The 27,655-nt window shown below is 40.3% G+C and overlaps 1 protein-coding gene across 1 annotated transcript; it reads right to left on the reverse strand.

Moving 5' to 3' along the window:
* Positions 1 to 101: 101 nt before the first annotated feature.
* LOC118919358 (acyl-coenzyme A synthetase ACSM4, mitochondrial) lies at positions 102 to 16,157 on the reverse strand. The gene is made up of 13 exons (XM_036899225.2): positions 15,957 to 16,157; positions 13,767 to 13,977; positions 10,587 to 10,794; positions 9,828 to 9,971; positions 8,608 to 8,764; positions 6,718 to 6,797; positions 5,138 to 5,261; positions 4,377 to 4,457; positions 4,134 to 4,235; positions 3,541 to 3,668; positions 3,346 to 3,445; positions 1,535 to 1,654; positions 102 to 423 (listed from the first exon to the last, which is right to left on the reverse strand). Exons 1-13 carry the CDS (start codon positions 16,155 to 16,157, stop codon positions 337 to 339), a joined length of 1,743 nt encoding a protein of 580 aa, XP_036755120.2. The 3' UTR covers positions 102 to 336.
* Between the last annotated feature and the right edge of the window lie 11,498 nt (positions 16,158 to 27,655).

Consider the following 27,655-nt stretch of genomic DNA (forward strand, 5'->3'; position numbering starts at 1 on the left):
TTAAGCAGAAGAAATTATGGCTTGAACAGTTCTCTTAGAATAATTCTAATCTTTATTTTGAATCAGTTAGGCACAGGGTAAATTCATTGTTCTCTGTGCCTTTCTCAGTAATCATTTGGCTCGTATTTCAAATACGACAAATCATTAAAATCATTGGTCGTCATAACTATTTTCTTCCCAAATATTTTTAGATTTTATTTATTGTCTAAGTAAAAAAAAAAAATTCAGTACAGGAAAAATCTTAGGCATTTTAAGAGAGTAGTCAAAGAATTGTCAGAAAGCAAGAACTGAAAGAGCAGCTTGAAAGCTACTAAATGCCACAGGTTTCTTTTCAGGCTATCTTCGACCCCATTCATGGTCTCTTAAAACATTGCGTTTAATTTTCCCCGTGATTGTCTTTGGGAGTTCTTGAACAAATTCCACCTAATTAACAGAAAAACATATTAGGAGATGATTGCATTTGACTCTCCCAACTGTCTGTATGATAGGAGAGAGCTTTCATGAAACTCTGGCATTGAGTTTCAGAGTCTGGGGGTTGTCGAAGCCTAAGCTAAGTTTATTGAATTTCTTAGACACCAGAAACGGTTCATTTATACAGTTAAGAAGACAATGGAGCTCCATCACAGGGGTTTTTAGTGCAAATTCACTATGTGCTTTGCCAGTACAGCATAATCCTTCATTGCTTTCCCCCAGTTCAAACATGACCTAGGCCTCTACTGCCCCAGGGAGATAGAGGCCACACCTAAATGCACAGAGTAACAGCAAGTTAATTCTCGGGTTTTGAACTTTTAAAAGCGGTCCTGGAGGCTGATAATTTTGAGTATATACAAGCTCTGGCTTGACAGTAAAATCCTCTTACCCGCTCAAGATACAACAATGGTGTTTTTAAATGTTTTCAAGCATTTCTGAAAACTGGTCACTGATTTAGTGAATTTAATGAAGAAACTAGTTCTGAGGTTGAAATGAACACCTTTTGGCTGAAATGATGCCAATTGAAATGGAATTCTCATGAGGAGGATGTCAGTGTCTGTCAAAATACCAATAGGATTCCCAGAGTAGAAGGAAACTGCAATGCTATCTCTTGTGCCTTTATACAGACTTAGCTCTTAAATCCTCCCTTGAAGACGGTTACAGGAAAGATGCCAGTTTCTTTGGATAATATCTTCTTCCTGAGCTTTTAATTTGTACATATATTATGGCCCAGTACTATGTTGGATGAGTCAAGTACTGTCTTTAAAAACAATGTGCCATAATTTCCTCCCCCCCATAAGGAACAGAACTGATTAGTCTTATAAGGATTCCTAGTAGTTACTCAGTATTGCAGAGCTGATCACAGCTTCTGGTTTATCAAGCATTTGTAGTGTCCTAACATAAAACATTTGAAAGCAAAATTCTTAGGGCTAAAAAATTGAAATAGGTGTCTCCTACTCAAATAACAAGCTACAGTAAAGTCAAAAACTAATAAATTCTACATACTTACTCGCTTAGACTCTTGTTTAATAACACACACTTAACTTTTGGGCAAAAGACTTGCCTTTCTTGGATATTTGTAAGGTGCAGTTGATTTCTTCACATGATCCTGAAGTTCAACAGTTAATTTCTCTGGGTTGGATGACTTAAAAGGTGCAGATAAGACAACAAAAGCTTTCACTACCTGCAGTAGAAAAGTCAGTTTATATCGATAACCCTTGTTTTTCAGATACATCCAGAGTTTGGGATCTGTGCTGAACACAAGTACCAGTCATCTGTCAATAGCTTGAGTCATGAATGCAAATGCCGGAGATCACCTCTGAACCTCTGAACAAAGCTTGGATGCAACAAGTGAGGTTTTGAGATTAAATTCCAGACAAATGGTTTATGTATATGAGGAATGCAATGGTTCAGTAAAGCGAAAGGTTGAGTGTTGCTTACATGTCACACATGTGTTTAACATTTCAATGAGACCAACCCTACTTTTTGTACAGGCAGTACTTGATTTACAGATACCACTTAATCCACCTAACTTATACTGCTGTTAAACCTATGTTGTTGGGGGGCAAATAGGGGTTCTAGAGAATATGTGGATTGAGAGGGGTTTAGAGAGGCCTGATGGGTTTGTGTCTGCTGGGAGATGGACTCTCAGGATCGATCTTCCTCTAAAACGTTTTTTTGCCTGATATTTTTGGCTTTCTTTTTGTTGTATTATTTAAAACTCACCAATCTGATAATTTTTGAGATTAGTTAGTTTAAATTATTCATACATTGATTTTAATTGGCATTTATTTCTGATGTTCAGTTGAAACCATTTATATTGGGAGAATGAGAATATGGTGGCAGGGGAAAAATATTTTGGAGAACGGAATCCACTGAGCATGGAGGTGGTACAGGAGGTACAGAGTATGGGACCCACAGTGTTGTTGCAAAGAGTCACTGCTGTATGAGAGTGAGGAGAAAGAGATTTGGGGGATGCTGATAGACAAAAAGGTTTTGAAATTTTGCCACTTACTGAGTCTAGAAAACTAAGGAAAAGAAACCTCTCCCCTCCATATACTACATGTCTTCCTCCTAGAACTAAGGCTATTGCTGTCATTCCCTAAGTTCCCTTTCATTGGTCCTAAGTAGGCTTGTGGGACATGTTTGGGAACCTGGCCATAATCTCCTATTTGCATTGTTGCTGTGAGAAACTATCCTGAGTTCCATGACAGTTGTACATACAGTAAAATCTGCTTTTGCTAATCTAGTGTGTGTTCCCCCCTCTTTAGTAACAAGCACTCTGATTTTACTATGGAGGATTACCCTAACTTATGTCTGGTGGGGTTGACACTAACTTCTACCTCCAATGACTAGCATAAATCCAGGTCTGGCCATTCAGCATATACCATTCCCTGAACCATGTTGGTTAGAGATACAATCTAAGATAGGTAAATGCCGTTCTCATTGCTTGAAACTGTCGGAAAGAGCTGTGTCCTACCCTGGGGTTGTCAAGCCGTGTACATTTGGAGCTGGTTGCTCTCAGGTAGGAAGAACCTGCGTGAAAGTCACTGACCTGAAGAACAGCAGAGCAGAGAGATGGAGAGAGACTGTTCTGCTTAATTTCAGTGAACCCTTGGATGTAGGTGTACCTGAAGACCTCACTGTTTTTTGTTTTTTTTTAACAAGTCAGTTTGGGTTGAGTTTCTGTCACTTGCCACCAAAAGAATCCTAATACATCCCCTTTGGGACACAACTCACTTGTAAAGTTGATTGCCTAGTATAGTTTGTCACATATGCCTCATAATGACAACTCTTGATTCACTCTTCAGAGTGGTCAAAGAACAGATCTTGAAAATATGAAATTGCTACTTTGATTAGTGATATTCACTCTACCTCGCCTCTGATGGAGTCTGGACTACTGACAACAGCTGATTCAACAACTGCTGGGTGCTCAATTAGGGCGCTCTCCACCTCAAATGGCCCAATGCGGTACCTGGAAGAGGAAAAGAAGTCTTTAATCACTACACCACCCAAGTACAAGATCTCCCTGGCAAACTTCTACTTTCTAAAAGTGGCAAATATACCAACCCAGAGGATATGATGACATCGTCAGTTCTGCCGACAAACCAGAAGTACCCATCGCCGTCCATCACTCCTCTATCTCCAGTGATATAAAAATTCCCTCTTGTCGTGGCAGCAGTTTTCCCGGGATTGTCCTGCAAATCAAAGATGACTTCTGGGATAAATTTGATCAGTATGGAAAAAGGTATGGCACCCATGAAGTGACTTAGTGCTTTGCACATTCTATTTGTAAAAGAAATTATTTTTAAAAATTTTAGTTCCTAAAATACAAAAATACAAAAGGTCCAAGAGTATAATAAAAAATTCCATCTCCAGTGCTCCGTATCCCTGTCTTTCCCACCTCTGCAGCCTGCCCAGTTGTCTTTTCTGAGTACAACCACTGCAATTGGTTTCTAACATACAGTTTAATCTTTACAAAACTCTGAAGGTATAGATGATACTCTTCCCATTTTACAGATGCAGTAGACTTGGATTTTGTGACTTGCCCATTGTTACATGACAAAACATGGTGGATATGAAATTTGGACCCAAATCTGTATACTCCTCCCTATACCACATTTTCTATTAAAGTGTGAATAGCACATTCTATGTTCTTATACCACATATTCAGAGAAGAAACAGAAGGGCCGTGTAGACTTTAGTCTGAGGGCAATTTCCCCTTCTTTGCCAGGTGGTAGGATGTTGCCATTTTCATCTATAATCTAGAATGAAAGAAACAATTTAGGTTCTTAAGATTTTCTTTTCACAAAATGGATATAGTTGATTATGAATAGTTGTATGTATGAATAGCAGAAACCAAAAGCATTCTGTCTTCTTTACTGAAGCAGTCAGATACTACCTACCTGTACATCGTAAGGTAGTACTCCTTTCCCCATTGAGCCTGGTTTAATTTCTTGCCCTTTCTGATAGGCACAAATTATTCCCTGTGGAGAGGACATGTGTTACATAAGTATGTAAAAATTCATTTTCTGTACCTGTTCATGTCATGACAGTGAGACTTACCACTTGGTTTTGACTGATTTTCTAGTACACAAGCTCATCTGGAATATTTTAGACCAGTGTTTTCAAACTTGAGTGTGTATCAGAATCACGTGGAGCATTGCTAGAACACAGATTGCTGGACCCCATCACAGTGTTTCTGTTTCAGTGCGTCTGAGTGGGGTAGTGTCTGAGAATCTGTACTTCTACCAATATCCCCATGCTGCTGGTACTGCTGGCTTGAGGAGCAGACTTTGAAGACTACTTTAGAGTAAGGGTAGAGTGCAGTGCACCTTGTAATAAATTCTCCACTAGGTTTCTCTGGGGTCCTTCCCAGTGCAAAGGAAAGTTGAGTGGCTCAATGCGGAACCTCTCCTGCCCCTGACACTTTGGAGACTTTTCCTGCATGGGGAGGAGGCAGGAAGAGTGTAAGGAATAATTGTAATTCCCTTTTAGCCAAACTTAATAGGTCAATTCAGAGGTTTTGGTATTAGCTGGCAAGTAAGGCATTATTGGAAACGACATGAAAATTAGAGTACGATGGGGGCACTTCAGGGGCTCAGTTGACAGTCCTGGTGTTGACAAGCACTTAATAGGCGAAACTTAAACCACCCATTAAACATACCACTTCTGTCTGTCCATAGCCCTCGTACAGCTCCAGCCCGGTTTGCGCCTTCCACTGTTCCAGCACTTCTGCATTGAGTGGCTCCCCTCCTGTCAAGCAGTGCCGCAGATTCTTGAATTTATACCTGTAGATATGGAGTTGCGTGGGATCTTTGGGGGAGAAATCTGAGTGGCTTTCATTAGTATAGTTAGGATGTTCTAGCAACAAGCAAATGAGCTAAGAAAGGCATGTCTTAGGAAGGTTCGTTCAGCTAATATTTGTTGAGCACCTACTATCTTGCCAGATGTTGTTCTGGGTGTGTGAGTCGTGTTAGTGACTAAAACAGTTTCCTGACAGAGCTTACATTTAGCAGGCTATTAAAAAGGAGAAAAGCACTATGAGCCAAGTGACATAACAGCTTATAGTAACTGAGCATTTACTGTGTTGTAAGGGCTTTAGAATCGTTCATGATCCTCAACCTCTAACTTACAGATAAGAAAACTGAGGCTGAGAGAAGTTAGAGAACTTATCCAAGGCCTCACAAATAATAAAGGGCTGAGTTGGTGAATCTGTATTCCGCACTTCTTGTCATTTTACATGGAATTCTCACAACCCCTGGTTATAGTTCTTAATCTTGTCTTATAAATGGGGTTAGAGCTCTTAGCAAGGTGATCTTGAGTGCCTGAGGCCACACCGTTGGCAAGCAGAAGAGCCCCGCCCACATGACTTTGGAGCTTGAGCTCTTAACCACTGGCCTTACTACTCAGTTGTCCACAGATGTCAGGTGAGAAAGTCTGGAACAGCCCGACTCAGATTCTATGAGGTCCTAGATGGGCAGGCAGGTGTGGTAGGATGCCTGTTCAAAATAGCCCCTGAATAACTCTTGAAACGTGAGCAAGATGCTCATGTTTTGAGAGCCACGGAGTTGACACTGACTAGGATAAGAGGAGATTCATACCTGATTTATTTTGTCTTGCATAGCACTCTTTCTCCAGGGTGTCCACACTTCGGGGGAACAGAGGGTGGGTGAGCCTGCGCTACCCAAATTGTTTGTATTTCTCCTCATGTACTGAATTCATAGTAGTTAAATAAATATACATTGCAACTCCATAGGATGTTCAGGTGATTTGGCTGCACTGAATATAATCTTAGTCTAAGACTTCATTAGCTTCTCTTCAAGGCAATACAAATGGAAGTTGTGCTTTTTTGGGGGGAGGGGAATTTGTTCTGGGACTGTAGTGCTCTGGTGTCCCCAGGAAAATATTCAGTTGTCCCTAGAGGCCATCTCTGTTGTTCTTAAACTAGGAGGGGATATTCCACCCCTACCCTAGAAAATGAGGTGGATCTGGAGGCATTTGTGACTGTCACAGCTGGTGGAGAGGGAGGTACTGCTGCCATCTAGTGGGCAGAGGCCAGGCTGACTGCTGCTCAGCATCCTGCCCTGGCCAGAACAGCCCCCCAGTGCAGAGTTAACTCCATCCACAGCGCCAAGAGTGGCAGGACTGAGAACCCCGGGGCTGTCCTGTGCTGTAAAGGGGAGGTCTGTGATGCTGGATTTCAGCTTTTGTTCAGGGTTCAAATAGAGGTTTCTGCCCAAGTACCTCTTAAGGTCTTTCTGCACAAGCATCCGGTACACGGTGGGAGCACTGCACAGGGTCGTGATGGGGTAAGTGGTGAGGGTCTAGATGATGGAGAAAGACAGATGTCAGAGGTAGTTAGTTAAAGGCTACAACTAGAGGGGACATTTACCACCCCTCATTCTCTTCCACTAAACTGTGTTCATCTTATGGTCACTACTAGGATTAAAAAAGCAAATGTTACTAGTGACTAGATGTCTATTGGGAATTCCAATTATTGGAAAGAATATGTATATGTTACAGTAATAGACTTACAGAGTCAAAGTCAATAAAAAGTGACTTGAATTTGAGGACAACCCTAAACTACGAACCTCAGGGCTGCAAATTACCTTTCATGATGGAATTGTGAAACTTCTGCCCATATATTCATATATAGTACTTACTCTGGATGTATGAGCTAAGGTACCAAACCTTTCCAATACCATTTCTATAAAGATACCAGCCTTTTCAGTGAATTGCTTAAATGCTTAAGTAAAGCATTTTGCAGCCCTTTTCTTAATTGTTTAAAATTTGCCAGGCTCATTACACTTCCAGGTCCTTAAAATCAAATGATGACATAGACATCTTAAATCTAGAGAGATACTAATGTTTCAGAGATCCTCTTCGTAGAGAAATTCAGTTATGTAATGAATTGGCAATTTGTATTAAATGTATGCATTTGAGAGGACACTCAAGATGTATGGTTAGGCTCTCTGGATTGTCGTAGATCAAGAATGACTTTTGATCTGTGAATGAATGCACTTGCTCCCAAGATTCTACTCAAGTAGTGTATATAACTAAGAATTGTGTAAATCTGCAAGTTTTTATAAGATATACACATTATCTTTATAAAACAAGATTTTAATAGTCTTACATCCTATTAAGTAAAATAAGTAAAACACTTTTTTAATAGTCTTGCCATTATATTAAGATATATTAGTAATATATCATTTATTAATATATTAATATTATCAATAACATCAATACTATCAATAATATACCATTAAGATTATTAAAATAAGAATATATATTAAATACTTTATTTAAATATTATAAAATATTTAGTATTTTATTTTTTTAAATCCTTACTTTACAAATGTATGTTTTGAACCTGCAAAGTTAACTTATCTACTTCAGAGTACTTTGTAAACATGATGTAGAGATCCTAGTTCTTAACGTTACCCTACATTTCTGTTTAGACCCTCATGCCATCTTGTCAGACCAGTTAGCAAAATAACAGGGTGAATGTAGCCTTTGTTCACATACAGATGTGGTGTTTATTTAATAATATGTTAAACAATTGAATTTTTCATAGTTGAAAAATTATCAGCCTGAATCCCATTTTTCTGAAGGCTAAAGAAACCAGAGCCATCTGATAACTCTGTCTGGGAAGGAGGGGCACACCTGGTCTCAAGAAGAAACTGGGTGTTGAGAACTAAAGCAAGAAACACGAGGTGACAGGAGAACGGAAGGAGCTGCTCCAGGAGAAAGGTGACCCCACCTTCAATCTCCTGTATGCACGGGTTCAAATTTATTAGATATTGTCTTTGTTTAACTGAATCAGAAACCAAAGATTTGTTTACAGTTGAGAATTCTGGTCTTTTATTTAGAACCAGACTCTTAAGTAGCCATAGATTTAGTGACACTATCAAATCCTGAACAGTCTGAAGCACAAGGGTGGATTTTATGCTCAAGAGTGTTGTGGGAGTTCTCTCTCTACTGTGCTAAATGCTTTCAAAAACCAAGTCTGTGGAAACTTTGCTTCTTAAAGAGGAATGATTTCCATATGTCCAAGAAGCCCTGTATTCTGAGGAATCCTTTCTCTGAGGTTCTGGGGGAGACAAGGGAGAGATGTAGCTAGAAGTCATGACTTACATCTAGAAAGGTGTCAGTGTCAAACTGGGCCATCCGATGCACAAAGACACAGGCTCCCTGAAGCCAGGAAGAAAACACACTCCCAATGGCAGCCTTGATCCAGCCAGTATCAGACATGTTCCATATGATATCTGAAGATTTCAGGTCTAGCCAATACCTAAATGATATGGAAAAACAACAAGATAGACCAATATCACAGACACACACATACAAACAAAACCAAAAAACAGAAAAGGAAACAAACTGGTGTCTTTGAGGACTGGCCAGAACCTCAATGGCTATGTAGAAGGGTCAAAAGGAGCCCTAAGGCGGGATAGCGATTCTACCTCCCACTTGTGTTACAGGGCTCTTTCAAAATCCTAGGTGAAAGAAGAGAGGAGATGCGAACTCAACAGTCCAAGCAGGTTTATTGATGAACCTGAGAGGGACCCCTCTGTCCTGGCCAGCAGAACAAAGGAAAGGGAGTCTCCAACAAGTCAAGAGGCTTTTTATGGCCAGGATTTTTGGCGAGCTCTTTGAGGGGAGGCGTCAGGGGAAAGGTGGGCTTGTGGCTTGCTGACGTGTCCTCTGGAGGATGCTTGTAGCCTAGGTAAGATGACACCTAGATATCTGAGATGGTGAGTGGGCTTATTCGAAAGGTGGTACTCAGGTCCAGATTCTATCACTAGGTAGTGTGAGAATGGAGTAGGTGGCTGTGTTTGGGATTATTTGAGTTTGTGCATTGATGCAAAAATTTATTGAGCAAAAATTATATATGCTGGTACTGTTCTACTGAGCATAGTCAGTGAGATAGACCAGGTCTCTGCTCTTATTTTAGGGACAGAGACAATATGCACACAATAAAATGAGCAAGCATGTAAATCACTATGATAATTTCAAACTGTGGTTAAGTGCTACAAGGGAAATAAAACAGGGTAATGTGACAGTTTTATGAGACCTTTCTGAGTGGGTAAATTTATGTGGCAATGAGGAGAAGGAGCCAGACATGCTGTTTTGGAGATAGACTTAAGACTGATTTCCTAAGTTTTGCTTGATCAGTTGTTGAGATGGTGCCATTTACTGAGCTAAGGGTGGACAGGGGCATCAAGAGTTGTGCTTTGTAGATTTTATATTGGAGATACCTAACATGGGTCAAAATAGAGGTATCAGCTAGGCAGCTGGATACACATGTCAGCAGCTTGGGGGGAGAGTTTATAAAAAAACAGAGTTTTCCTCCCTACCTGCCACAGAGGGTGTACCCGATTCCGAGGCTGCTCTGAGAGTGCTGGGCCATCTTGGGAGGACCTGTGGTCCCACTGGTGAAATAAATGGCCATTGGTTCTTGACTTCCTGTCTCCACACAGCTGTGCTCTGCAGAGGCAGATCTGCAAAACATGGACCCCAAGATGGTAGCTGAAGAGGGCATAGCAGTTTAACTCTGATATTATCTTTGCTCTGCTACTTCTGCCCTCTCAATATCAGAAGATAGGGCAAAGCATCCCTGAAAGGCATTTCTCAAGAAATCTAGAGTGACTTTGCCGACCAATGCTGAGATTTAACAATTCATGTCTCGTTTTAAAGCTCCACCTCACTGTCAGCCAAATTGATAGCCAAGATAACTTGCAGTAACAGAAGGGATTTTTAAATTTATTTTTTGTTTTTATTACTTATTTTTAAACATGGTTTTCCTAAATGCTTCTTTTAATCTATGAATTTTAAAAAGTCAGATTGAATCTTTGCAAATTGTTATTAACAATTGAGTTTTATGATGTACAAAGGAAGAGATCTTTTAGCATTTGAGTCAAACTTTTTAATACTTTGTATTCAATATCTACAATATCACTGGCAGACGCAGTGGCTTATAAAATAGCATCACATTCTTTTTCTTGCACTGATATGACTCTGATTTTTGTGCATGCATCAGAAAGTCATGTACTTCAGGGTAGACTGTCCTCTGTTTAGCCTTGGGTACTGCAGATGAAGCGGGGTGGGATACTCACTGAAATAACTCCTGGAAGCTGAGCCACCCGTTGCGGCTTTGTGACGACACCAGGAGTTTGGTCTTCAAGTCGGGACATTCTGACATGATGGACTCAACTGACAGGACCACCTCCTCACTGGCCACAACGCACTTGGCTTTGGATGCTTGCAGGCGGTAGAGGATATCTTTGGCTGTCAGCTGGGTTGTTCCTGGCATGAAGACAAGCCCTGGGAAGGAGAGAGGGCTGTGAGCTGACCACAACTATTGTCCATTAGGTAAGATTATAGACTGTGGAAACTTGCGCTTTGTGCCTAGGGGGAAAGGAGCTGCAGAATCCATCCTTCAGCTACCCCTGCCTTGACCCCCAAGGATGTCCTATAGGATCCTGATCACTAGGTGAGCCTTAGGATACTAGCTTCAGAGTCCAAAAGTTCCTGGATCTAATCCTGTCCCTGCAACTTAGTAACTCTGCGATGCTGAGCATGTCACTTCATCTCTCTGTGCCCTTCTTATCTGTAAAATGGGGGGAATAATAAGTGTCTGGGTTATGGTAGGTATTATAATGGTGGGCTATTATTACTAACATTTTTGTGCAACATTTGAATCATTATTATGTAACACTCAAATAATACTTTACAGTTAATAACACATACTCATGAATGTTATCTCATTCAGTCCTCTGAACTAATTGTCTCCAAAGTGAGTTTTGCAAGATAATCCATCCACTAGGAATGAGAAAAAAAATTTAGAAGTTGAAAAAAATTTATTGAGATGTTAGAGTTCTTTTCAGTTTTAATCTCATTTTCATATATATTTTATAACATGCATACTACATTAGTGCGTTAGAACAATATAAATAACTATATCTAGATGGGAAGATGTATGTCCCAAATATTTATATTGATAGATTATGCAACTAGAAAAGCCTGGAGACCATTGATCTAAGTAACCATGTGGGGTCCATGCAGTTGTTGTCCTCTGATGGAATATCTGGTTGGGTCATAGCTGATGAATGGCAGAGTCAGCCCTCAAATCCGGGTCTTCCCAGTGGTCTAGCATCATTGAAGTTTGCCTACACTACTTTGGCAATGCTTAGTTCATCCTTCCTTCTCACTAACTTATAACACTGGCCTGAGATGAGACTGATTTTAAAGTACCAGTTGCTTATGAGAAGAATATATATATAGGGAGAATTAGATACAAGAGAAAAGGTTGTTTGCACTTCCTAAAATGAATCAGTGGGAGGAAAGTAGAGTGGATGTAGAGAATTACAAATAGCCACTACCATTTATGGAGCACTTACTAAGTGCCTAGTTTGCACTTAAAATTAATCCCAGTGTATGTATAGATGACAATTAGTCCAAGGATCACAAAAGTCAGTAAGTAGCAGAACCAGATTTAAAGATATATTTCCCAGGCTCTCAAGACCTGTGCCATACACCAGACTACTTATTTCTTGGTGAGTCCAGAAGTCAGCTAAATAGCGAGATGTGGAGTTGAATTCCTAGGAAGGAGACTTTACTTACTGAATATATTTTTAAAAGCTCTTACAATTTTATCCCCTCTTGAGAAAATGAATAAATATGTGATGATAAGGAAGTTAATTAAGAAAACACCTTATTAGGATCTCGGTTCACTCAGTTAAAATATGATTTATTTTGCAAACCACATATTCTTAATGGTTCAGAATTATTAGTGCTTGGTGGATTTGTGATGTGAATGTGCTCAGTGACTCCACCTCTAGCTTGGGGGCTAGGGAGAAGTTGTCTTCTAGTGGATTTCAGACTGCATACACTTTACAGCAAAAGCAAACTGTTTTGACATGTGGTGTAGTACATGCATCTTAGTATTCACTCAGAAGATTTAATAGTTCTGAATTAGAAAATAATCCTCAGTTGATTGCTTAACATTTAATTAACTGAATGTTTTGACCATTTGGCTTGTGAGTTTTTTAATCTTGGCATTTCACAAATTGTATAAATTATGTTAGGTAATATTAAATATAGTTTTAATGACAAACCACCTTTCATCTCTAACCAAATGGTTTCACACTTGCAAGTTCCTTTTCACAATGGATGCAAAAATAATTTTGTATGTTACTGCTTTTATTTAATGTTTGCAGCAAGAGAATTTTCAACACCATTATGAAAACCTCATAATTATTCTTTTATATGCCATTGAGTTGAAGCACTATAATTTCAGTTAGCAATAACTACATCTCCACTAAACTTTATTCTTAGCTAGGTTTTAATTAAATTATTTCATGGAGTTTTCTAATTTTTTCTTTTATAAAATATTATGACAAACACTTTATGTTCTTCACAATAGTATATCCTTTGGTATTCTTATTTATTTTCAATTGACTTATAAACATTTTTTCATGTTCTAGAGCAAGGATTGGGAAACTCTTTTGGTAAAGCACCAGATAGTAAATATTTTAGGCTTTGTGGGCCATACCCTCTCTGTCTCAACTAGCACTTCTGCTGTTGTAGAACAACAACAACAACAAAACCTTAAACAATATGTAAACAAATGAGCATGGCTGTATTCCATTAAAGTTTTATTTACAAAAACATAGTCAACCTGTAAATAATGGTTTCTGCTGACTCCTATCCTAGAGGAAAAAGAATCCTGTAGAATTTTTATTTGATGTATATTATAAATTACTACTTTGGGAGAAAATGTGTCATGAATACATTAATCTTTGTCTGGAAAGAGGCAGAGGTTTTCCAGCTGGCATCCACAATCATCTTCTTATGAGTCCTTGTGTTCTAAAATGTATTTTCTTCCTTTTGTACTTTCATATCAGGGAGAATTAAAATATATTCAGAGAAGGGAATTCTGAATCATCTGGATAAACACGTCATAACCAGCACTGCAAAGAGGGTTTGGTACCCATCTTTGCTTTTGTAGAGCTTTGTGTGTAAATCCTAGCTGCATAGCTTTCTAGCTGTATGACTTTGGGTGAGCTTCTTAACCTCTCTGAGCCTCAGTTTCCTCCGTGCAAAATGGGCATCTCAGCAATACCTACCTCTTAAGATAGTTGTTATTATTACTCTATCACAATTGCTCTCAGTTTCAGCTTTTATTTTTCTGTCCTTTTTGAGCATAGCTTCAGTCAGAACCAACAATTCAGAGAAACCTCAACTTTTGCTCTCTGTTTCTTTATGATTTAGAAATGTTAAATATTGACACTGACCTGTGCGCATACAAGCCACGTTTATGAGCCACCACTCTGGGATTCGGGGCAGAATCACAGCCACTCGGTCTCCTCTCATTAGGCTGCAGGGCTTGGTGAGCACATTGGCAGCCTTTCGAGACAAGGAACCCAGTTCTCCAAAGCTCCATTTCACTTCATCCCCTTTGCCATTCACCCACCACAGGGCTGGGTTGGCTGGTCTCTCACCTGTCTGGCCATGGGAACATGGAAAAGATAGAAGGCTTATATATCTAGTCACCAAATAGTTGAGACATCGGCCATTACTTCTCCTCACCACCTGTGCTGGTAGGTCCTGGTCACAACACCCCAGTTTGTCTTCGGGGAAATTACTCCTCTCCTAATGAACACAGGCTTGGTGAGACAACCATCAGGGTGCTCATCCTTCCCTGGCCAGTGGGTGGTCACGTGACCCACATCGGATGAGTCAGACCTTCTCTTCCTGATTTTGGGGTTTTTGATAGAAAATGGTTGGAGCAAAACCTGTCCATCAGCTCTTGGTGCTTATGCATCCCTGGGGAGCTGCCCTGGTTCCTGTCCTTGCTGAGACTGACTCTCCAGCTTCCAACCCAATTCTGTGATCTCTCCCATATCCCTCTAATAAATTAGTTTCTTGCTCATGTTATATTGTTTCATCCAAATAACCCTAAAGGATGTACTAGGTGATTTAGGAACTTTTTTTTACCCATAAGGCTGAGGTGTGTGGGTTTTACTAGGTAACAAAGAACAGGGTGGAGACCTTTGTGGGAGCGACATCAACGTGATTGAGAATGTTTTGAGAATGGAATGATTGAGAATTCTGGAGGAAACTTCTCATGCCTGATTCTACAAAGTGAGTCACTTGTACTGCAAAACCTCTTTGCTTTTTGTATTACCTGGAAAAAAAATTACTCCCTTTTCCTTCTCCATATCTGAAATGATCATTTTCTCTTCCCTGATTGGGACACACTTGAAAGCCCGATTTCCATTTCACTTCCTCTGTGAAACCTTTGTTGGCCTCCTCTTCTCCCATCATTCCTCTGTGTACCTGCAGCATTGTGCACACATTCCAAGTGACTCCATTACTGTGTGACAGACGTGGCCCTACTCTGTGGGTGTGAGCTGACTGAGATCAGGGACTGGTTCATGTACTTTTGGAACTGGTAACTTTGGATAAGAAGCTTAACTTCTGTGAGGTAAGTTCCTTGTCTGCAGTCCTCCTCCCCCCCCCAGGGTGGTGCTGGGGATTTGGTGAAATAATATAAGTCAGTATTTCTCAATCTTTAGTCATTCGAGTATCACTGTTTTTGCCAGATCTGTCTACACCTGTGCTATTGTTCTTTGTATTTTTCTTAACATTTGCTCACTTTTACTTGTATATATTTACTTAAGAAGGAAAATGCTTTTAATCACCACCCTCATTGGAAAATCAGTACCATTTGCTAAAAGTAGGTTACTGAAAAATAAATATGTTGAAAATAAAATGTGCCCTTAAATTTTGTCTAGAGATTTTCAACTCCTGCTTGTGCTCTCTGTTGTTCAAAAGAGAGTTTAGCAAATGTAAGAGAGCTGTTAGAGACATAATGTAGTTAATGAAAGATTTTCCCTTCTATTTAATAGGGGCGATTGAGTCAACGTTACTTAATGCCTTTTATTATCTAGTACCTGCACCTTCTGAGGCATGGTCCTTGAAGTGCATTTTGGAAAGCACCAATGTTTAAGTGTTTAGCTCAATGCCTGGCATGGGTGGGGGGTCAGTAAAAAGGGACCTTGACCTGAGTATACACTGCACACGCTCAAGGCTTGTTGCTTTATCCTTCTCAATCTCTTTTTCTCTCCTAATGACCTCAGCAATTACTATGCCTAAAAACAAAGCTCAAATTACTGCTTTCTGTAACCAGCCCAAATAAATGTGTGGAGACCAAAGAGCTGCCGTGTGGCACTTGTTGAAAAAAGGAGAAGTGGTACAACAGTGAGTAAACATGGTTGGGGGCTGAAGGGGCTCCTGCAAGAGACAGTCAGATGTCATTGAGAATCAAAGATCTTCCCTGGGGAGAGAGGAGGGCAATTGGAAAACAAAGGAACCAAGAGAGATGAAGGAATTGAATTGGAAGCAATAAGCAGACATTAGAACAGGGAAGGCTGAGAGAAAGGTGGACACTAAGCATCTAATGGAAGCCCATCATCTTATACCTTCTCTTTTTGGGACCACTGGTCCAGCACATCCCCAGCAAAGTTAAAGTTCTTAGGCAGTGACCTTTCACAGCGATTTATGGATTCAAAGTCAGCAAGAGTCAGAGGCGCCCAAAGCCGGTGTTCTTTGTGAAGGTGCCGGCCAGATGGCTTGGTAAGCCAGATGAATCTGAAGGTCTGGTAGTGGGAAAAAATCTTCATGATTCCCAAAGGGCTTTATCAACTGATATGGACGTGGAAGTACTGCAGCCTGTGGGGCAAGATGAGTGGAGCGTGTTAGTCTCTCCAAGTGCTCTGTGGTGAGGATTGGGAAGTGGACTTGTGGCTCTGGGCCCTGGGAAGTTGTGGAACACCTGGAAAACACCCCATCCTTCTTCAGAACTGTGGCAGTCAGTCTCTGCCACCAGCCTCTCTTTATAAAAAGAAACCCCACAACTGTAGAACTGTTAAGCTCCTGCCCTCTGTCCCTACCTTCTCCCCAACCAATAGACAAACAGAATATTTGCTGCCTAGATTGACATTCAAGACCTCCTTCTGTCTGCTTTATTACTCTATTCTAACTGTACTTTTTAGCTCCTCTACTTGGATTTCCTCTTGCAGTAAAAGCAGTCTCCTTCTTATCAATGTCCATTTCTACCACAAAGATTCAGTCTGTCACCCACTTTGCTCCCTGCTACCCTGCCTTCCTTTCCGCTTCAGTTCATTGTAACAGGTTAGCAACCTTGAGTTAAGTCCTGGCTCAGCCACTTTCTGGCTGTAGGACTCGAAACAAATTATTTAACCCTTCATGCACTTCAATATTCTCATCTGTAAAATGGGGGAAAATATAATACCTCTCTCCAAGGGTTATTATGAGGATTTAAAAAGATAATGCCTGTAAAATGCCTAGCATTGAAAACGTGACTTCAAAGTGTTAACTAATGCTACTGTTAAGATTATTTTCACTAGTACTATTGTGGCAGTTTCATGAAACAGTTTTAGAGTATGAGTCAGGAGACCTGTACTTAACTCCCGACTTTTCCAAAACTAGCTCTGTGATATTGGTAGAGTTCCTTCTCTTTCTGGACTGCCATCGGTAATCTAACTTTTTTTTCTAATATTGTTATTATTTCTTCCTTTGAATCTCCATAAAATACATCTATACTACTCATGTAACAGTTTTCTACCTTATATTACTAATTATTGTTTTTAGTATATGTATGTCTCCCTAACCTACCTAGATGGTGTTGGTAAAGACTATGTATTGTATCCTTAGCACTTAACATGAACTATTTTCAATAACAGAAGCCAGGGTTTATTAAGTGGTCACTGTAGACCAGATACCTTGCATTCTTGATATCATTCGGCATTCATGGCAGGCTTGTGAGCCTGGCACTATTATTATCTCCATTTTACAGATGGGGAAATTGAGATCCTGTAGACTTAAGTAACTTGCTCAAGGTCATCCATCTCATGGCGACAGAGGCAAGGTTTGAATCCACATGATCTGACTTCAGAGCTTGTCTACTGCTTAGTCTCTTTGCTGCCATCTTCAATAAAGGTTCTTGTTAATGGTGAACACCCTGGCCCTTTTGCCCCTAAGTCATTCTTAGTTGATATCATAAACAGTAGAACAAAGGGTACAGGGTGTACCATCCCCTCACTGTTGTTGTCAAGTTGTTTTTGCTACTCAGAGTGACATCTGGAGGAATGGGAACCCCTTTGGTGCACATGCAATTTACTGTAGCCCAGGAACAGCTATTTCTGGCAGTAGCATTGGTATTAAAAATCTAATATGTCAAGGAAAGAAGAGGGAACATACCTTACCTGGGCCATTTTCTGAAAGTGTGGTAGAGGTATCAAAAGTAAAGGCAAGGTGGGAGAGGGGAAGTAGTGGGGGCCCTATCATGACATAGTCTGCTGAAAGTAAGACCCCATTCCCTGCTAAATACACACACACGTGTGCATGAACACATGCACACACACGTGCATCTACAGTTGCCTCTCTGGATGACCTTTGCCAAGCTGCTTAATATCTCCAAGCCTCATTCATCTGAGCAATGAGAGTAACAATAATACCTTCTTCATTGGCTGGTTGTGGGGTTTAAGTGAGCTCCTTAGCGCAGTGCCTAGTATGTGGCTAGGACTCAATAAATGCTGCACATTAAAAATCAGTCCTCAAAACTTTATGGCAGAAGGCTTTAGCTGCTTGGCAACAGAAATGCAAGAAAAGCTATTGGGTTGGACCAGCAATGGCTCATCTTATTTCTGCCTCTTTTAGTGCCCTGTCACCATGCTCCAGTCCCTTGGGGCTGGACTGAGCTGATCCCCCATCAGTCTTAACCATGCTAACCTTCACGTCCATCATTTTGACTTTTCTTGCTCCCAGTTTAATGATGAATTGGGAAGACTCTCAAAACTTGGGACACCTGTAATATTCTTGCTTCCTAAGGATAATAGTGCAGAGAATTTAGTGGGTAGTGTTTGATGTAAATTTCCTCTCCATCTTCTCCTCCAAAACGAAAAATGATGATTTCTCATGAATGGTTCTTATTTCCCATACCTCCATAGACAAGTTTTCTGTATCTCAATAAATCATCAAATTAATATACCAACAAATCTAAAACTAAACATTATCAACAGATCTGACCTCAATGTACATTTTGGCATTTCTTGTGTTAAGTGCATAAACAGAGTAAAATAGGTCTTGGATACTCAAACACAATTGTTAGTAATAAAATACAAATCAACATATGACAAAATAGGATTTTTCAATTAAACTTTAAAATATTTTTTGCCAGTAACATCCCTTTTTTCTATCTATTTGGTTTGCTTTTGATGTTCTGAATAGATTTGCATGGATAGGCCTTTACAGAGACCATGAAACTCTGAAGAGCCATCATACTGCACTGAACAGAGCCATTTCTGACTTCAGATTCTGTGGGACACTCATAAGATATCAGGGCCAAATCTGAGGATCACTGACTGTTGTAGGTCAACACATTATCTTTGTAGAAATCTGTATACAAACGCGTTTAACAAAATATCTCCAGAAGGTGTCTGTAAAAGTGAAATGTTTACACTAGGTGGTTTCTAAAGTCTTAGTGATTTCCAGTGTGTTAAGGGAAACCTTAACAGTGAAAAGATGTTTGAGTAGTTGGTGTGCACTCAGAACTGTGTTAAATATTTCTGTACAATATTGTGTTTAATTCTCTCAAAAGTCCTAGACGCAGATATTTTATTTTACATATAATGTGACTGAGGCACTAAGAGGTGAGTAAGGCCACTCATCTAGCAAGCAGCACAAATTGTAGCAACAAATTGTTGTCACCAAAGCCAACACAAGGAAATGGTATCACAGACTTTCGCTGTGTATCTACCAATCTTTGCAAAATAGAACAACCCATTTTCCTATCAAAGGGACATATATCCAGGGTTGAGTCTGCAGTTATCCAATTATGACAAGACAGTGTGACTCTTCTCTTACTGCTGATCTGTAGATTTAAATGCAATTTCACAACTTCTCATTTACTAGAATCACTTCCATGTCTCCACATGCATTTTTTTTTTCTTACCAGAAAATGGTGTTATTGATCCAGAAGTGCTTTCAGTTCCTTCAGAAAATTCAGTAGTTCTGTATCTGCCAGAAAATTGGTTTCCTCCTTTTCTTTGGGTGGCATCTAAGCCACTGTAGCCCCGAGTCTCTGGTGTGCGGTTGAGGAGCTCATAATCCCTTGGGATGAGAGTTGTCGTTTCTCTGGACGACCTGTGGTTAAAGGGACAGCGATTTATAAGACATAGCTGGGAGGGGAGAGAGGAAAAGCGGGAGTGCCTCCTCTCATGGTTCAGCGCCAAACAATGGCTAAGCACATTAGCGGCCTCTTCTTGTCCAATGAACTGATGGCATCAAGATCCATACGGCTCAAGTGGCCTGTTATTAGAGCCTTTCAACATGATTTTCAAGTTGCCGAGAACATTGGCATGCTTGATTATTGTGGCATAACCCGATCTAGCCTGGAAAACCTGCAAAGGAGTCATATCTGAGCTCTTGATTCATTGATTATGGGTAACCCTCCAAATTCCTGACTTTTATTGATCACTGACTCTGTGCTGGCCACTGCTAGGTGTCCGTCCTGATGTGATCTCATTTGGAAATCATTTCGAGACCATGTAGCTGACTGATTTGAATGTAAACCTTGCCTGCCTGTACCCTTGTGATGTCAGTTCCTGGAAACAGGAATTGGATTTCATGAAGTGTGTGCCTAAATGTTGCTTTTTGGTGACAGTTGTGAGACCATGATAGTTCATTGGTACCCCCATGTAATATGCAGAAGGGAGTCTCTCTTATGTGCTCAGAAATGAAGAGGGCTCCTTGGTTCTTTATTTAGTAAGTGAAGTCCAAGGCTACACCCAGGGTGGTAGACTGAATAAAGGCCCCCTGAAGATATTCACTCCCTAACCTGTGATTATGTTACCTTACATGGCAGAAGTGACTTTGAAGATGTGATTAAGGAGCTTGAGATGGGGAGATTATCCTAGCTTATCCGAGCTGTTTGGGGGCACTTCTTGGAGGAGATGAAACTTGAATTGGGCCTCAGAGGATGGCAAGACTGTGAGCAGGTGGAAGGAGAGCTGTTCAGCATCTCAGAAAGGGACTGCAACCTGGAGAAAGACAGGGAGGCGCTAATGAGCAGGCTCCGCCAGGGACGGTAAATCAACAAGTCTCCAGAGCAAAAGCTCTGTGACTGGAAATGGTGGATGATCAACTTGAAAGACAGGGAGGATCTCAGATGCCAGGCAAAGAAGTTTTTACTTTATTTTGTTGGCTTAGAGGGAGACACTGACAGTTTTCTGCTTTTGTTCAGTAGTGGCAGCAGCAGTAATTTAGTATGAACTTATTTCTAGTCTGTCTGAACAAAACACATACCAGATGAAACAGAATGAAATTAAAACAAATAGATTAGGAAGAAACAGTGTACAAGATTTCATATGTACTCTTGAGCTAGACCAGATCTGATGTAAGTTTGAGGATGGATGACAGTTATGACTTAAATAAGGGCTTAAGTTACATTCACATTGTTTTACTCTAGAACCAAGGAAAAAGCAATGGAAAAAACATACCAAGATCAAGGACATGTAGAGGTGGATCACAGCAAGGACTAGGCATGATGTGATGCTGGAAGATAGGTTAGCATTCAAGGGCAGTGGTGTGCTAGTACATGTGTAACAACTGGCCTGCTGGCAAGAAAAATGCCCTGATTTGTAGTATTTGCTAATTTCCATGATGTAAGTACTCCCATCATGGCTGAGTCCATGACTGATTTTTCATCCATCAGGTCTCTGATGTGCTGCTAAACACAGAGCTGGGAAGAGCTGTGTGCAATTTGATCTGGTGGGCTGGTCAGAGCCCACTCTAGCACACCACTGCCAAGAATCTCATCATAAAAGGAAATTCTTGACACTCTCACTGCGTAGATCTATATTTTATGTGTTGTGCCATTGGGCTCCCTAAGTTTTAATATAACAAACTTAGTCATAATCTGACACAACATGATCCCAGTTATGTAAAACAATATGCAGATGAATAAAAATACCTGGAAGAAAGTACATTAAAATACTAACAATGATAGGTATGGATAGTTGGATTATGGGTGACTTTATTTTATTTTCTCGAATGATACATATTTTCTACAATGAACATGTACTGCTGTATTTCTATAAGCAGAAAATTTGTGAATTATTTCTAGAGGGCCTAAAATGTATAGTTACATAGTCAGATATGTGAAAAATACACTTTTATTTCTTTGTGATACTATTATTTTCACTTGTGAATTCCCATTTTGCTTAAGAACAGAACACTTGATGTAGACACCATTGACTACATCATTTAAGTGTTAAATTTGGCCAGTTCAAACTTTGAATTCAGTCAGTATTTTGACCTTCTCTTTCTACTTTCCTCTCTCTGAGTCCTGTGTATAATTCAGAAGGCTGATGTGTTGTCCTAGAATCAGGGAACAGATTCTGGTCTGTTGGTCATGGACATTGTCCATGTTGGTTCCTGCTGAGACCTACAACCCTCGCTGATCTTTGACCCCTACACCATCCTGCTGCATCTACAGTGAAGGGTCCCCATAATGATTTGCTCTACAGCCATCAGGGTCTACTGCTGCTTTTTATAGTCCTGACTGTAAGGCAGCCCCAGTCTTCCAGGCTCTCAACCCTTCTGTACTCTTCTGGGACATGTTAGGACCCTTCTATGTCATGTTGGGGTGCCAGAGCTGTCTTAGGTCATTTCTTCCACACCATCATTTCCTTTGTATTCTGGTGGCTGCATGTTGGTATTGAGTAAGGAGAGAGACATCTCTGTATGGGGATATACAGTCCTGTGGTCCTCACTTCAGAAGCAAAGCATAGGGCCTCTCAGTCCTGTGGCTCCCTTAGATTTAATGTCCACTGTGTGCATATTTGTGTGTGTGTGTGAGAGAGAAAGAGAGAGAGAGTCTGGCCCTGAGATATGTGGGCATAGAGTTCCCTCTTAGGCAGTCACACTACTGATCTCTTGTTAACCTTTGTCTTCATGGCAGAATAAGTGCTTTTACATATTTGTGCTGTCTTCTTACACACTATGCTCCATAGTCTTTTGTTCTTGATATTCATTGCTAAGCTTCCGGACACACACACACACACACACTCACACACACACACTGCAGTGAAACACAGTGTTTTATAAAAAGTTTGGCTCTTCAGCTGAAAACCTGGTTTTCAAGATTACTGATGGTGAGGGTTTCAAGAGCACATTTTGGAACTCAAAATGACCTCAAAACAACCTTGGGGTGATATCTCCAAATATCATCCCATTCAGTGTTTGGAAAGTTACTGAAGAAAGGAAAGCAACTATGAAGCATACTGATATAAACAAATTATTCAGTAAATAAGTAGATGGGATAAGAATTCCAAATGGTGTATGTGTATACCCCCTAAAGGAAGTGGAGCTTAACTTCCTACCCGTTGAGTGTGGGCTGTGCTTAGTGATATTATTCTTAAGAGTAGTGAACAGAAAGAAGGTGGGGGGTGTAACTATACAGTGGAGAAACCTGGAAAACAGGAGCAGAGAAGTAACTGGGACATAGCAGCAGAGTCAATATGTTCTGCTGAGGTGGGAGTTGAATTGACATCAGACAAATAATGCATCTTTACCTAGAGACAGAACACTGGAGCAAATAATCCCCAGACACTACAACATTTGCCTGTGTACTGGGAACAGAGGTGTGACAGAAGAGTAAGACATGGTGCTTGTCCTGGAGGGTGTTATGTTTTGGTTGGGGGAACTATGTAGAGAAGTTAATGTGCTAAAGTGTTCTATGTGACATGTGAACAGGTTTAAGGAGGGGGTAGTTTATTATGTTCTGGTGGTGGTGACAGATGAGCTGTGGGAGCCAGGACATGCTTTTAAAAGTGTTTAGGATGGTTACTGTATTGATATTGTATGGGATGTGTAGGAAGTGAAGACCCAGGTGCGCACAGGGCTGGGAAGCATTCCAGAGGTGAAACAGATTGGTTGGCTTATTATTTTCCTCATATTTTGAAAAATTCTGGGGAAGAGCTTTGGGTTGGATCAAATGCCAACCACAAGACCAGTCAACAAAAGCCAGGGTGGGAATGGGGTCAAGAAAGGACTTGGAAGTCATATATTTGTGGAGAGACTATTTGAAGAACTTGGTTGCTGAGATGACAATCCTAGATAGCTGATCACATTTTTTAATGCTTGTTATAAACTAGTCTCAGGGCCAGGAACTGGGGATGTGAGATAGTACTCAAACAAAAAAACCATTAATTCTTGGACAGCCTGTTCCTGAATTCCACTTCTCAGATAATCTCTATCCTTCATGCTTTCATCCCAGATTTGAGGTGAGTTTATCCAACCATGGTCAGTTGGAATCCATTTGGCTCTTTGACTATCTCCGAGGTCTTTGAAGACCTACAAGGGATAGCATATAATCTATGCTTTCTTACTCAGTTATACAGTTGTCCTATGGGAGCCTCTTACTTAATCAAGGAAGGCAAGATAACGAGCTGCCATTGTTAGGCTGCCGCCAGCTCTCTATTGGTTCTTTTGGAAGAGGCAAGATTTATTCCAATGTCAATAAGCACCAGGGACCTTGTTATGCAGGAGACCCGAGGGACTATATGGACATGCAGCTTGGCACATTATCTAGACCTTCAGGGAGTATGCTCCATCCCTAGCAAGTGAGGAACACAGTAATTATAACCTAGCATAAGTTTCAAGGGGGGAGATTGCAAATCATATCAGAACAGAGAATCTACTCTTAACCCTTTAGGTAAGCTGCTTGGATCAGAGTCTGAGAATGTTGAAATACTCCTCAGGTTTTTAAAAGTACACCATTCCAGAAGCTAGGAGTCTCGAATTCCTCAGAAATCTGTTTTACTTGGAAGCTCTCCACATAGTAAGTAGTAAGAGCTGTCCTTTACATGCATGTAGTAATTACAATTTTATAGTTTCCTGGGATCCCAAATGCTATTATTGCATGTAATCCTCACAAAAATCCCATGAGATAGGTATTACTAGGACCATTATTTTATAAATGAGGAAACTGGAAGTTTGAGAGGTTAAATAGTTGCCTAGGGCCAAGCCTTATTTTACTGCTTGATTCTTTCCCTTTTGTTATTATCATCAATTTTCAGCATAATGAGTTGGTGCTCTTGCAACTACAATGATGACTAATGAAATTTTCTTGACTAATAACTTAAAAAGTATGATTATAAACTTACGTATATCATTATATGTACCAATTTTTATACATACACTCAGTGTTTCATCTGAATGAAGTTTTTTTTTTACAGCTTATATTGCCTCAAGGTGACTCATGGAAACTCCCTCAGGCTGGCTTCTGTGTCCTTTTGACATGACCTTTTTACATGACCCCATTAGCCTATGAAATTTTGCTGTCTTTCTGGCTCAATAAGATGTCCTAGGTTCATCTTGTACATTTCCTGTCCAGGTTCTAAAACCAGCCATTTCTCTAGGGAGGCCTGGTTTCTTTTCATGAGAAGTGGTATTTGATGACCAGTTAATCAACCATCATTTGCTATGTGCTGTCTTACTGTAATAATGCCTAATCAGGTTTGGCCTTAAAGTATAATATTAGAAGAGTGACTGGGGCATTTTGGCCAGTAGTGCACTATATCACAAAGGCATCATGAGTTAAGACAGTAAGTTGAACTGACCTCCCCTCTTTTGTTAACCAGCATTATGTGTCTGTATCTATCTGTCTTTGGTTATGGTAATCATAAGCCTGTGATTATTCAGGATACACTTACTCCTCAAATATTTACTAATTAATCTACTGTGTGCCAAACCCCGCAGGGTCCTGGAGATACACGAGGTACAGACACACAACAGCTCATAGTGGAGTAAAAGAAATGGGGTGGGATATTAATAGGATGAGGGAAAAATGTGCCATGATCATCTCAATTGACACAGAAAACTCATTTGACAAAATCCAACAACTATTCATGATAGAAATGCTCAACAAACTAGGAATAGAAGGAATCTCCCTCAACATGATAAAGAGTATGAGAACCCCACAGCTAACATCATATTCAAAGGTGAAAGACTGAAAGTTTTTCCTCTAAGGAAGAAGAAAATAATGCCTGCCTTCATTCACTATTCTATTCCACATTGTATTAGAAGTTCCAACCAGAGCAATTAAGCAAGAAAAGGAAATAAGAAGACATTCAAATTGGAAAGGAATAAGTAAAACTTTTTTAATGTAAAGAATCAAAACCCCCAAACAATCAGAACTGAGGTGATAAACTCAGCAAATTTGTAGGATACAAGATCAACATACAAAAATAAGTCATAAACACTAGCAACGAACAACTTGAAAAGGAAATTAAGAAAACGAAAGATAAAACCAAGTGCCCCACTTCCCCCCACCCCCGCATCCAGCTGTGCCAGAAAATTGGGTGGATGCTGTCAGGTTAAATGAGGCCCAAACAAAAAGGGGTTTTCCAGCTGTGCCCTGACAGACCACACCGTGTTCTCCCTTGCCCTCAGAGCAACCAGCTCCTGCTCTGTTTCTGCTGCTGAACAAACACCAGCCAGGAAGCTAACCAATCAGCTTAGACTTGTATCAGCCAACCAGAGCACAACAGGCATGCACCCTTCATTTGCATAAAGAGGTCAGAGTAGGGATATAGGTGGGAACTTTTACTATAAAAAACCCTTTGTTTCCTCTAAGACTGCTTTTGGATTATAGTTGCATTTCTCCAGTTTGCAAACTTTTTCTTTTTTGCAGTAAAGCTCTTAATTTAAAAAAAAAAAGGAAATGTGGTGGGGTTGTCACTGTTTTTGTCTCCCTTGGAACTAATGGCACATACTTTAAACAATAGCAGACGATCAGTTGCAGGATTTTCTGTGCAGACATGCAAATTAGAGTCAAGGATGGTGTTGCCATTGACTTCAAGCTCGACCCCCTGAGCCTTCTGTCCTGAGTGGATAACTGCCTTAGGGAGAGCAGTATCTTCAGTTCCCAAGCGGATGAAGGGAACCTTAGATGCCAGATGCAGTGATCAAAACAGCCAGTCTACCTCTTTAGGCCAGTGGGCAGGACCCCAGGTGCAGCCAGAAGAAAGAGCTGTTGTTTCCTATGAAGGGAAATAAAAACCCAGTATTTAAGAGTTTAAGCCAAATTAATGATCTGCATTTCAGGTCCCCTGTTGCTGTAGGTTAAATTACCACACATACTACTTCAGATCTTACCCTAAATGTTGAGGCAAGAGGGAGGTTTTTGCTTGCCACATTTCTCATTTATTCAGCTGAAAGCTAGATCATGAGAAATAGTGGAAGGGGGTGGGCACAATTATGTGCTTTTGGAGCCATGTCATTATCTTCCCTCACTCCACTGCAATATAAACTCCACATAAGGAGGGGTTTTGTTTGTTCTGTTCACTATTCTACCTCTAGCACTTTAGATACTGCTTGGCAAATTATAGCTTTCTCAAAATTTGTTGAATGAATTAGTGTATTTCTCCCATAGCAACCTTAATATGTGCAGGCTGTTCTTTGGGGTACCTTCCGTTTGCCCTTGCTTGTCTCACATATGCATTTCCCCCCAAGGAAGTATTTGTGTTCTGAATGTGGCTATTATTTAGTCTTCCATTCATCAACTGCCATGTCAGATTGAACAGCTGATCCTTAATACTGACAAATATCTAGAAGAATGTTTTCCACTAATAGACTTGGAGTTTTTAATTTTAACAGACTCGCAATAAAATAAAACACACACAGATGAGCACACGCTTCTGCTATAGCACCCAAGTCTTCTGTAAATAGAACTGGTAATTTGTCTTCCCTAGTAAAAATCAGAGAGGAAAGATCCAGTTTGTAATAGGATAAACTATGCTATGCTGTAGAACAAATAATTACCCAAATCTCAGTGGTGTATGACACAAAGGTTTGCTTATTTTCTGTTCTTGCCACTTGTCCATCGTGGGTCTCCTGGGACCTGGCTGATGGAACAGCCAACCACTCTTTTGAAGGTCTTCTGGTAGGTGTGGAAGAGGGAACCACTCTATGTGCTAGCCTAGAAATGATGGCCATCATTCCCTTTCATTGACCAGAACATGTCACTTGGCTGAAGTGTATATTCTAGTACTAGCTGGGTAATGACTACAACAGTTGCTGTTTTACCAGAGCA

The sequence above is a fragment of the Manis pentadactyla genome, chromosome 10 (assembly GCF_030020395.1).
Source record: "Manis pentadactyla isolate mManPen7 chromosome 10, mManPen7.hap1, whole genome shotgun sequence".
Classification (NCBI taxonomy): domain Eukaryota; kingdom Metazoa; phylum Chordata; class Mammalia; order Pholidota; family Manidae; genus Manis; species Manis pentadactyla.

Coding starts and splice junctions, on each gene's coding strand:
- LOC118919358 (XM_036899225.2), bottom strand. CDS start 16,157: ATGAAGATTTTTTCCCACTACCAGACCTTCAGATTCATCTGGCTTACC. Junction 13,978..15,956: donor AGTGGTCCCAAAAAGAGAAG/GTATAAGATGAT, acceptor TCCCATGGCCAG/ACAGGTGAGAGACCAGCCAA. Junction 9,972..10,586: donor AGCTTCCAGGAGTTATTTCA/GTGAGTATCCCA, acceptor CATGTTTTGCAG/ATCTGCCTCTGCAGAGCACA.